Source organism: Giraffa tippelskirchi, chromosome 4 (assembly GCF_054371585.1).
Source record: "Giraffa tippelskirchi isolate mGirTip1 chromosome 4, T2T-mGirTip1v1.2.pri, whole genome shotgun sequence".
Lineage (NCBI taxonomy): Eukaryota > Metazoa > Chordata > Mammalia > Artiodactyla > Giraffidae > Giraffa > Giraffa tippelskirchi.
Window position 1 is genome coordinate 54,095,369 of NC_137278.1, and position 11,735 is coordinate 54,107,103.

Sequence of the window (11,735 nt, forward strand, 5' to 3'; positions counted from 1 at the left end):
TTGGTTATGGGTGAGTTGCACTCACCAAGGTAGCAGAGACACTGGCCGGGCTCTTGACTGCGTCTCCAGTTCCCTACCACAGCGGGGACAATGGTGCTCCTTCGAGCGCCTGTTGAATGAACAAATGATGCCTGTCCAGGTAAACTGGTCTACCTGATTTGGATGCAGCTCCAGAGAGGACCCGTTGAGCCTGCGTTCCCGAGCCCACTCCACTGTGACCATTTCATACACTGGACTCCTGAGGTGTAGATCTGGCACCAGGCTGATTAGGTGGAGCCCCCACTTCACGAGGCTGGGGAATCCTCCCGAGCCGGGCGCCGGCCCCGCGAGAGGCGCTGTGCCCGGATCCCGGGAGCCATCGCCAGCCGCTTTCGATTTGACTGGGTCTCGGTCGCCGCTCAGAGGAGGCGCGCCCCCCGCCCCCTCCGGGCAGGCCCCGCCCCGCCCTCCGCTTCCTCCCGGGCCCCTGGCACTGCGGCCACTTGGGCAGAAGAGCCGGAGCGGGCAAGGCGGCTGCAGCGATGGTGAGGGCCCGGGGCAGGGCAGAGGGCGAGCGTCGGGGTGTGGGGCGGCAGTCCAAAGTCCAAGGGCGGGGGCATCCTTCGCGACCCGCGCCCTTTCCCCAGCGAGGTGACGACGGCCGGCTGGGAGCCAGGACCGTCCGGACCCTTCGTTCCCCGCGCGCATCCGGGGAGGGAATGTACGGCGCTTGCCGGTCCTGGCTGCCCCGCGCCCAGTGAGTGAGCGGGACTTGCCTGAGCCGAGCAGTTACGCACTGGCTTTCGGAGTGAGACTCTGTGCTGAGATTCGGGTGGCGGCCACTTGCCCGCTCTGTGACCCCGGGGCAACTCACTTAGCCTCCCTGAGCCTCTTTTTCCGCATGGTGAAGTGGGGTCAGCAGTAGCTGCCTGGCTGGGTCCTTAGGAGGTTGAAGGAGATACAATGGCAGAGATCTGTCCGGCGCTCAGAACCTGCTCCTGAGAAGTGGTGGGTAATATGATGACCTCTGCAGCCCTTCCTGGGGCTGTGAGGAGCCAAGTCTGGCTCAGGAGTTGGAAACCTGAGCAGATGGGGTGGTAGAGACCAGGCCAGCCGTGTGACAGGGTTTTGGAGGGCAAACTCCTTCTCCTGGGGAAAGTGAAAGGGAGATGTTTACAATAAAATTTCCACTGAAGTTATCAGTGGGGCATAGCTTGACTCCCTTCTAAGCCTTACCTAAGGGACACATTCTTGAATTGAGTCATCCGCTACTCCCTGCTGTAGACTCTGGCCTCTGTCCCTGCTTGTCATTTCCAAGGCAAAAGTGTCAGAAGCAGGTGGTGTTGGTCGCTTCTCTCCTTCCCTGGAACTCACGGGAAGTTGTGTCCAGCAGGAAGCAGGCTTAGCGCTTTAAAATTCTGCCATGCAGGGACTTCCCTGGTGGTCCAGCAGTTAAGACTCTCGGACCTCCCAATGCAGGGGCCCAATGCAGGGGGCACAGATTCGATCCCTGGTCAAGGAACTAAGATCCTGCATGGGGTAGCCAAAAAAAAAAGCTCCTGCCATGGAGAAACAGCAGAGGTGTCATGGATGTGGTCTGGCCGAGGGTTGAGATGCCAGGATGGCCTCATCTCCAGGGAACTGGAGGCAGGAAGAGGAAGCCGGGCAGGAAGGTAGCGATGAACTCTAAGGCTGGGCCAGGAAACTGAGGGAGGCCTGGAGAATGAGACAGAGCCCGGAGCCCATTTCCCAGCATGCAGAGCAAGGAATCAGGCAGGGTTAGGATGGGCTTGCAGCTGGCCCTTAGCACTTGGTGAGAAGAGGAAACTCCTGACATGAAGGCTGAGGATGGGATCATTTATTGGGGGGTACTGGAAAACTCAGGGACTCTCACAGGTTCATCTCAGGCAAATAATGGATCTGAGCCTGAGACTTGATCTCTCTCCCAACCATCTCCTGGCCCCTTCCCTTCTGTGTTTTCTCTCACTCCTGCCCCTTTGTCCACCCCTAGCACTTTCCCTTTCTTCTTCCATCTGGTCCTTCCCTACCTGGTCCTTCTTCCTTTCCCTTCTTTTCTCCTCTTTTTTTTTTTTTTTTTTTTAATGTTTATTTATTTATTTTTCGCTGCTCTGGGTCTTTGTTCCAGTGCTCAGGCTTTTCTCTAATTGGGGAGAGCAGGGGCTACTCTCTAGTTGTGGTGCACAGGCTTCTCATTGTGGTGGCTTCTCTTGTTGCGGAGCACGGGCTCTAGGGTGTGTGGGCTTCAGTTGTCGTGGTGCATGCGCTTGGTTGCTCTGAGGCATGAGGAATCCTCCCCGAGCAGGGATTGAATCCTCGAGCAGGGATTGAATCCTCGAGCAGGGATTGAATCCTCTTCTCAACCACTGGACCACCAGGGAAGTCCTTTTCTTTTCTTTGCTGATTCATTCAGTTAACAAGTGTTTCTTGTGCATTTCCCTTGTTAGTCATGGTGATGGGTACAGGGAGTAGAGTAGGAACAAAATAGTGATGGGAAAGGTAGAAACTGAGTGGGGAATGACTTGATTCATTCATCTTGTAGATGGTCCTCACTTATGCACTGTGCAAACAATTTGGGTTACTGAGCCACGGACCTTCCTCATTTGCACACAAGTTAAGTTGGCAGCATCAAAAGGTCTGGTGGGTCTTTAGACAGTCAGCTAAAGCATTTGACCTCCCTTTACTGCCATCCAGTTTCACACAAGGGTTAAGAATGTGATCCTTGGAGTCTAAGTCATTCAACTCCCAGATCTTTTATTCACTGACTCTGTGACCTTGGATGGGTGATTTAACCCCTCTGAGCCTGGGTTTCTTATAAAACTGGGATAAGGGTCCTTTTCTCAGTGTATTGTTGTGAGGCTTTAATGAGATAAAGTGAGCAGTCAGCTAGCAGCTCAGTGCTTAGCTCAAGAGTATGTGCCCATTGATTGGGAGCTGTTATTACTGTCAAGATGTAAAACCTTCTCAACAGCCTGAAATGCCTGATGGAAATGCACTGCTGCTGCTGCTGCTGCTGCTGCTAAGTCGCTTCAGTCGTGTCCGACTCTGTGCGACCCCATAGACGGCAGCCCACCAGGCTCCGCCGTCCCTGGGATTCCCCAGGCAAGAATACTGGAGTGGGTTGCCATTTCCTTCTCCAGGGAAATGCACTAGATGTGGGTTATCAAAGGTCCATGTCAAGTTCTATATATAAGTTAGAAACAATTATGTGCACAAGTTGGCCATAGGGAAGAGCTTGCTTGGCTGTGTATTTTGTAAAAATATTTGAGTTTTATTTTAAAAAAATTTTTAGATTCATTTATTTATTATTTTATTTTATTATTTATTTAAAAACATTTTTTTTGAGCATGGTGGGTCTTTGTTGCTTCACGCAGGCTACTCTCTAGTTGCGGCACACGGGCTTCTCATTGCGGTGGCTTCTCTAGGCATGTGGCCTTCAGTAGTTGTGGCTAAGAGGACTTATTAACCACAAGTATTGTGTGGTTCCTGGGATCTGACAGCTAAAAAAAGAAACTAGGGAAAATCGGGCTATAGCAATATATGAAGTGTTAGTCCCTCAGCTGTGTCTGACTCCTTGAGACCCTATAGACTATATCCCGCCAGGCTCCTCTGTCGTGGAATTCTTCAGGTAAGAATACTGGAGTGGGTTTCCATTCCCTTCTCCAGGGGATCTTATAGCAATAATAATGGCTGTTATTTATTGAGCATTCAGGAATTGTGCTAGGCATTTTATTTCTAATACGTCACATGCCTTAGCTAATGTGGGAGATGTTATTGTTACCACTTTATAGATGAGGAAGCAGAGGGTGAGAAAGGTCATGTCTCCAGTCTTTAGTCGCTCAGCTATTGAGCAGCAGAGGCAGGATTTGAAGGTGCTGGGGTCTGTAATGCAGGGTACAGCTCTTAAGCTCTGAGCTCAGGTGTGAAATGACCCAGGAAGGAGTTGATACCCCACGTCACTGCCTGGGTGGGTCTCTCTAAGGATGACAACCGTGACAGCTGGCCTAGGGTTTCATAGGCAATAACCAGGAAAAAGGGCAGACAGGAACGTTTGAATGGGAGGTTTTTTGAGAGTTTTGTTTTTCCGAGGAACCAGCTGTTTCTGGCCGGAAAAACCTGAGGGGAGATTTGAGAAATGAAGGAGGCATGTTCTGCACACAGGAAAAACGGTCTGTTGATTTCCTGTGTAACTACCACCCTCTGTCCGCCAGCAACCCAGCAACGCTGCCCCCCACCCCTGCCCCCACTCTCAGAAGTGCCTCTCACCCTTCCTTCCTTCCTCTCTCACTCCCCCTTCCTCTCTCACCTTCCACCCTCCCCCAGCCTGCGGACATCTCCACATACCCTTGCTGATGGCACTTCTCCATTCCTTCTAGTGACTTCTGGCCTGAGTTATCTCACTTCAGTCCCTGCCAGTCTACCATCAACACGGAAATTCTCCTCCAGGCTCAGAAACCTACACTAGTTCTCGATCTATCCGTCTCTCCCTCTGTGAGAGCATCCTTTTTTTTTGGCTACCTCTCACTGCATGTGAAATCCTAGTTCCCAGACCAGGGATCAAACCTGTGTCCCCTGCAGTGGAAGCGCCAAGTCTTAACCACTAAACCACCAGGGAAGTCCCACTTCTTGACTTTTTGCTGCTTTCTCAGGCCCCACCCTGCCCCTCCACCCTTACCTCTGTTTGGAGTATGTGTCCATCTGCCTGCGGCAGGAGTGTCCAAGCTCCACCTTACCCGGACCATCTCGGTTCTCAAGAATCACTTGTCTGTCGGCAACTCCAACACTCCCTATTTGTATCTCATGTTGTGAAGTCATCACTCTCCTCTGATTGTATCATATACGTTTCTTTCCCCCAGCCTATAGCCATCTTTTCAAGAACAGCCCCAACTCATTCAGAAAATATTTTCCACGCATCCACTGTGTGCCAAGCGTTACGCTGAGTTCTGTGTGGCAGGAAGCCTGCCTTCTGGTCTCTTATCTCCTTTTAAATCCCACAGTTCTTTATTTTAATCACTGCCAGCAGAGACTCGTGCATATAGTATCCTTTCTCCTCTGCTTGAGAGAGGCCAAGGAGGCCCAGAGACTTGAACCTCGGGCCTGTGTGTTCCCTGGAGTGAATGTGTTCTTTTAGGCCTGGGCCCATCTAGGCTCCAGACGGGCCTGGCTTTGCCGTTGGGGGATGGAGACTGCAGCTGCAGTGGGAGGCACAGCCAGCTCTCCAGAAGAATGTGACCCAACATCACCCCATGCTGGAGAATAAGATAACAACAGCTGTAGCATTTAGAGTAGGAAAAAAAATGACAGGCAGCATTCCACAGTCTCTAGCAGTGGTTCTCATTTTTTTTTAAAGAATAGTTTTTATTTATTCGTTTATTTTTCTTTGGGCTGCACTGAGTCTTCGTTGCTGTGTGTGGGCTTTCTCTAGTTGCCAAGAGTGGGGGCTACTCTTGAGTTGTGGTGCACGGGCTTCTCATTGCAGTGGCTTGTCTTGTTGCGGAGCACAGGCTCCAGGGCACGTGGGCTTCAGTACTTATGTCTCATGGGCTCTAGAGCTCAGGCTCAGTAGTTGCCCTCAGGCATGTGGGATCTTCTCGGACCAGGGATTGAACTGGTGTCTGCTGCATCGGCAGTCAGATCCTTTACCAGTGAACCACAAGGGAAGCCCTGGTTCTCATTTTTGAATCCTTTCCAGGTTTTTGCCTTAGACTATTTGAATGTAGGAATGCCTTGGACTATTTGAATGTGAGAGACTCCAAGTAACGGAGTGTAAGTCGCTCAATTGTGTCCGACTCTTTGCAACCCCATGGACTATACAGTCCATGAAATTCTCCAGGCCAGAACACTGGAGTGGGTAACCGTTCCCTTCTCCAGGGGATCTTCTGAACCCAGGGATCGAACCCAGGTCTCCTGCATTACAGGCAGATTCTTTACCAGCTGAGCCACAAGTAATGGAGACTTGCTGATTATTCATATAGTCATAATAATAGTGGTGATGGTGATTGACTCAGGAAAAGATAGAGATGAGTACAACTTCCCAGCTTTCTTCATGGTATTTCCTCATTCCCCAACTATGGCTTCCCCCAGTCTGAATGCACCCTTCTATTGTGGTTTGCTGGCCCCCCTTTCGAAACAGGTTGCTTTTCTAGCTCATGAGTAAATATTGACCTACTTGGGTTTCAGATGCCTGCCCCCTTGAAAATCCTGCTGGGTTAGAGAAACACACTAGAGTAACAAACTTGAGCATCAGAGTTGCATTTGGATAAGTTATAATGCAATTGGCCCACTCACTGACTCCCTGTGATGGTCAGCATTGTGCGCTGGCATCCCCTGTCCCCAGGCTGGTGGCAGACAAAGGCAGGGCACTGGCCCCTGCCCTCCCCCTGGGAGCTTGTGGTCCAACTGGGGAGAGAGGACTCATATACTGGGAATGCTTGGAGGTTATGTGCAAGGCAGCTGCGAGGATCCTGAATGGGGATTCTTGCCTGAGTAGGAGGTGGCCCTCTGTGACCACCAGATCCCTTTCCTTTTTCTGGTTTTAAGTGGAATTCAGTCAAATGCTGAAATGTCTGCCGCAGACAATGGTCAATATAGTCTGGCAGGAAAGTGAGCTTGGCCCATGTTCTGTGGGGAGGAGATGAGAACAGGGTTGGGCTCTAGGGGACTGGGCTGGGAGAGGAGGGAGTTGCTGTGGTTTGTTAATCCGCTGGGGTCCATCTCCTCCTGGCAGCATGTCTCTGGACTCCAGCCTCCTGCTATGGGTCTCTCCTGGGTGCATGTACCGAAGCCCAGTTTCTTCCTTGCTTGTGACCCATGCTTTCTTCCTCTTCCTGACCTCTGCCCCAGCTTGGACCCTGCATCTCCTTTCCCAGTCCTCTGAAATGAGCCGGGTTCTTTTGTCCGATGAGGCTGCTGCCCAGGCTGGGAAATCCAAGAGCTGAATCCCAGAGAAGACCTCGGCTATAGCTGAAAAGCTGGAGGCCAGAGGCCAGGAAGGTCAAGGCTCCCAGGCAGACAGAGAGTCAACTCAGAGCATTGATGCAGGAGCAGGGTCAGGCCAGGAGGCAGAACTGGCCTGACCAGTCAGAGGCTGGGGAAGGGAGGAAGGGAGATCTAATCTGAGTGTGTGTCTGTGGGGTTAGGCAGAGGCTATATAAGATATGGTGGTCCAAAATGACCTCTCTAGCTCTGTGGGCTGGATCTCCTCCCTGTCTGGCTGTGGCCAAGTAGCTCAGTTGCTTGTTCTTCTGAGTCTCTTTAGGCCAGTGGGAAACCACAGGCAGGTGCATACTGAGTTGAGGCCATCCTAGAACAGGTGAGGCTTCCCTGATGGCTCAGACAGTAAAGAATCTGCGTGCAGTGCAGGAGACTCAGGTTCGATCCCTGGGTGGGGAAGATCCCCTGGAGAAGGGAATGGCAACCCATTCCAGTATTCTTGCCTGGAGAATTCCATGGACAGAGGAGCCTGGCGGTCTGTAGTCCATGGGGTCACAAAGAGTCAGACATGACTGAGTGACTTTCACTTCACTTCACTTCTCTTTGAACGCGTGAGCCGAGTGTCTGCTTTGTGGGAGGGTTGGCAGGTCTTGGGAAGGTCTCATCCTGGAGCGCCTTAGACGAAGCTGAGAGGCTGGAAGTCAAGGCTGACCTAGGACCTGCCTTGATGGGCATGAGGGGGGAGCCAAAGGCGAGCCATACACCCCAAGAGACCAGCCTTTCATTCAGCACATATCAGACCCTTATGTGAATAATGCTGTTATAATGCTGTTCCCCTTACTCATACACTGCACACACACACACACACACACACACACACACACACACACTGGGGGCAAGGAGGCCTCTGGGTCTCATGGCCAGATGAAGGCCAGGTGGGGGCATCACGTAGCCCTGACCTTGGGCTTGGTGCCCAGGCAGGGAAAGAGTTGGAGCGATGCCAGCGGCAGGCGGATGAGGTGACAGAAATCATGCTCAACAACTTCGACAAGGTCCTGGAGCGTGACGGGAAGCTGGCGGAGCTGGAACAGCGTTCAGACCAACTCCTGGACATGGTGTGAGGCCTGGGGAAACGGGGGGGAGGGAGAGGCTAGAAGGGACCCTCGGAGGGAGCACTCAGACTGTGCCCAGGGCTCTCCCGGCCATGGGTGGGGCCTGACGCTTACCCAAAGGCCAGTGTGGGTTTCTTGAGGGCCCCCAGCCCAGCTGGCAATGGGTGGGGAGCCCTCGTGAAGGATGAAGACATTGGTTTGAAGCTGTGGATCGTCTTAAAAGGTTGAAGGCTGGTGGTGTTAACTGGGAGTGAACCCGTAGGGCTATTGAGTCGAGGGCTACACCAGTGTCTAGACCAGGAGTCAGGCTGGGAGGGTCCCAAGACAGGCTTTGTGGAGAAAGGGAGCTGACAGGTTGGGGAGGCTGAGCAAGGAGACCCCTTGTGGGAATGGGGTTGGTAGGAGCTGGTCTGGGGCTCTGGGGAAACCCCTAACTCCCACCCTGTGTCTGGGGGGTGTCTGCAGAGCTCAGCCTTCACCAAGACAACCAAGACTCTGGCCCAGAAGAAGCGCTGGGAGAATGTCCGGTGCCGGATCTACGTGGGGCTGGCAGTGGGCAGTGCCCTGCTCATCCTCCTGATTGTGTTGCTGGCCATCTTTGTCCCACAAAGCAGCAAAGGCAGCAGCGCCCCACAGGCCCAGGATGCAGGCCCTGCCTTGGGGCCTGGGGAATGACCCAGCAGGGCCTGGAAAAGAGGCTGAAGAGCCACACTGGCCAGTTCTGGTCTTCAGAGAACCCTGGAGTTCGCTCCCCTCTGAGCCACCCCAGTGAGCGTGGAGGGCAGCCTCAATGTGTGCACCTTGGTTACTTGCTGTCATTACCACAGACTGGCCCTTGAGGGCAACCTGCTGCATTGGCCATGCCAAGCCGGTCCCACCTTGAGCTTAGTAAAAACCACTGTTTGGGTAAAAACTGGTGTATGTGTGTGTGTGTTTGAGGGCTTGCCAGGTGGTGCAGTAAAGAGCCCGCCTGCTAATACAGGAGACAAAAGAGACGCGGGTTTGATCCCAGGGTTGGGAAGAGTCCCTAGAGGAGGGAACAGCAACCCACTCCAGTACTCTTGCCTGGAGAATCTCATGGACAGAGGAGCCTGGCGGGCTACAGTCCATGGGGTCACAGAGTCGGACATGACTGAAGCGACTTAGATGTGTGTGTTTGAAGACCCTCAGATTGGTTCACCCTGCTCTGCCTCCACCCCCATGGCTGCTTAGAAAACAGAAAGTTCCAAAGGACTCCAGCCCTGGGAGGTGGCATCTTCTTCTCTCTTCCCCACTGATCCAGGCCTACAGACAGATCCCTCTAGGGTGCAGGTGTAAAGACACAACAGCTCCCAAACCAGAACCTTCAACTGGTGCCCTCTAAGTCTGTCTCCCTAAGGATGAAATCTGTTATTCTTCTGAGTTTGGGGCTGTTCAGAGGATCCATAGGATGACAAAGAGGAAGGCACTCCTGTGATCTTTATCTCACAAGGCTCTCACCTTCAGGGAGGCTCTTTCCCCTTGGGTACCTCCTCTCTAGTTTCTGCCCCCAAGTTCTTCCTCAGGCTCTACACCAGATTACAGATGCGGCATGTGTGTATTCTCAGTTGTTCAGTTGTGTCTGACTCTTTGCTACCTCATGGACTCTAGCCAGGCTCTTCAGTCCATGGGATTTTCCCCGAAAGAATACTGGAGTGGGTTGCCATTTCCTACACCAGAGGATCTTTTCCCAGCCCAGGGATTGAACCCAAGTCCCCTGCATCTTCTACACTGGCAGGCGGATTCTTTACCACTGGGAAGCCCATACAGATGTAGCAGGTGGCAGGAAAAGGGAAGGGCTTTTTTATACGTGATGCTGTGAGGTGCAGAGTCACAAAGGATGGCCTGGAGTTTGCCCTGTGGGAAAGAATTTGGGCTTTTCAAAGCTCTAGGACTGCACAGGGCCAGGGAGGCAGTGCCTTCAGGACACCAGGAAAGAGCATTGGGTAAAGACCAAGTAAGAAGGAAAGGTCCTACCAAGACCTGGGAAGCAGGGCAGCCACTGCTTGAGCTACTTAACTGCATCTCAAACTCAAGTGCAGGTGGGAAGAGAAATTCAGGGTCAAGTGTGTAACAGAAGCAGTTCCTTGTTAGGGGGAGTGAGGGCTACTGACAAAGAAACAACAAACTCTCCAGTTGTGTGGAGCTATACCCTCACAGAGCATGTTACTTCCGCTAGGCTCACCACCATCAGCCTTTCCTGGGAAAGATGGAGGGAAGCACCGAGTATTGCGCTTAGGTCTGCAACACTGCTTAGAGGTCCTGTGAAATTGGACTTGGGTTTTTACATATGTAAAAAGCAATAATGATACTTCTTGTTGTTCAGTCACTAAGTTGTATCCAACTCTTTGTGACCCCATGGACTGCAGCATGCCAGGTCCCGCAGTCCTCTACTATCTCTCAGTGTTTGCCCAAATACATGTTCACTGAGTTGGTGATGCTATCTAACCATCTCATCCTCTGCCACTCTCTTCTCCTCCTCCTGCCTTCAATCTTTCCCAGCATCAGTCTTTTCCAATGAGTCAGCTCTTTGAATCAGGAGGCCAAAGTATTGGAGCTTCAGCAACGGTCCTTCCAATGAATATTCAGGGTTGATTTCCTTTAGAACTGACTGGTTTGATCTCCTTGCAGTCCAAGGGACTCTCAAGAGTCTTCTCCAGCACAATTCAAAAGCATCAGTTCTTTGGCACTCAGCCTTCTTTATGGTCCAACTCTCATAGCCATACATGACTATTGGAAAAACCATAGCTTTGACTATAATGATACTAGCTCCTGGGTAATTGTGAGGAGTATTTATATTTATACCCTATGTACAATATAATGTAATGGTTCTACTTGCCAAATAAATGATAGCTAGTAGCCAAATCATTTAGTACACACCCCCACCCCCCAGGTGAATGCTAGCTAGTAGCCAAATCATTTAGTACACACACACACACACACACACGCCTAGATCAGTTAAATTTGATCTTTGAGACTAAACATCAGATGTGGAGTTTTTGGTTGTTGTTTTTTCCCCTAAAGCTGCAACCTCTCCTTTCTTCCTCCAAGAGATTCATGGGTGCCAGGGATGCAAACTACTTATTAAATTCAAGCCACTAATTTTACAGAAGCTAGGGGAAACGCTGAGCAATGGGCTAAAAGATCACACAGATAGATAGTTCCCTGAGCTGGTAAGGCCTCTCCTCGGGTGGGGGAGTTTACCCTACCCTTTATTATTGTGCCTAACACAGCAGAACTGAATAGGAAAGTTTTGTTTGTTTTGCGGGAGTCGAGGCGCCGTCAAGTGTCTGGTCCTGAACCGACTAGGGCGCAGCGGGTGCTGAAGTGCCCGGCGAGGATGCAGCAGAGCAGCGGGAAGCCCTGACTCCAGGCTTCCCTAGGCTCGCAGAACCCTGACCCCTGAGTCAGCGCCTCCCTCTCTCTGAGAGGCCTGTGAAATCTGACCTGCCGAGACTCTGAGCCGCAGAGCGGATGGAGGACTCCTACAGCCCAAACACTTGGCTTCTCAAGATTATGCGATCCACTCGTGCCTCCCAGAAACCTACCGTAGATTGGGGCTCCAAGAGGACCGTTTTCTGACCCACCTCGGTCCCTGCCATTGGCTTTAGCCCTTGGTCACCTGACTTATTCGAGCCAATGAGACAAAATGAATACTTCCTCTTCCTATGTGGC

The 11,735-nt window shown here is 51.9% G+C and overlaps 1 protein-coding gene across 3 annotated transcripts; it reads left to right on the plus strand.

Annotated features, from left to right (window-relative positions):
* The first annotated feature begins 484 nt into the window (after nt 1–484).
* Nucleotides 485–8,955, plus strand: VAMP5 (vesicle associated membrane protein 5). 3 transcript variants are annotated; one of them, XM_081596986.1, is made up of 3 exons: nt 485–524; nt 4,374–8,045; nt 8,508–8,955. In XM_081596986.1, exons 2-3 carry the CDS (start codon nt 7,962–7,964, stop codon nt 8,715–8,717), a joined length of 294 nt encoding a protein of 97 aa, XP_081453112.1. In that variant the 5' UTR covers nt 485–524; nt 4,374–7,961; the 3' UTR covers nt 8,718–8,955. The 3 variants fall into 3 exon arrangements, with proteins under 3 accessions (XP_081453112.1, XP_081453111.1, XP_081453113.1); XM_081596985.1 differs by having other exon boundaries at nt 7,908–8,045; XM_081596987.1 differs by lacking the exon at nt 485–524 and adding an exon at nt 4,093–4,166.
* Nucleotides 8,956–11,735: the final 2,780 nt, after the last annotated feature.

Bases quoted from the DNA above. Each gene is read 5' to 3' on its own strand.
- VAMP5 (XM_081596985.1), top strand. The intron at 8,046-8,507 runs GTGTGAGGCCTG...GGGTGTCTGCAG, and splicing joins CAGACCAACTCCTGGACATG to AGCTCAGCCTTCACCAAGAC.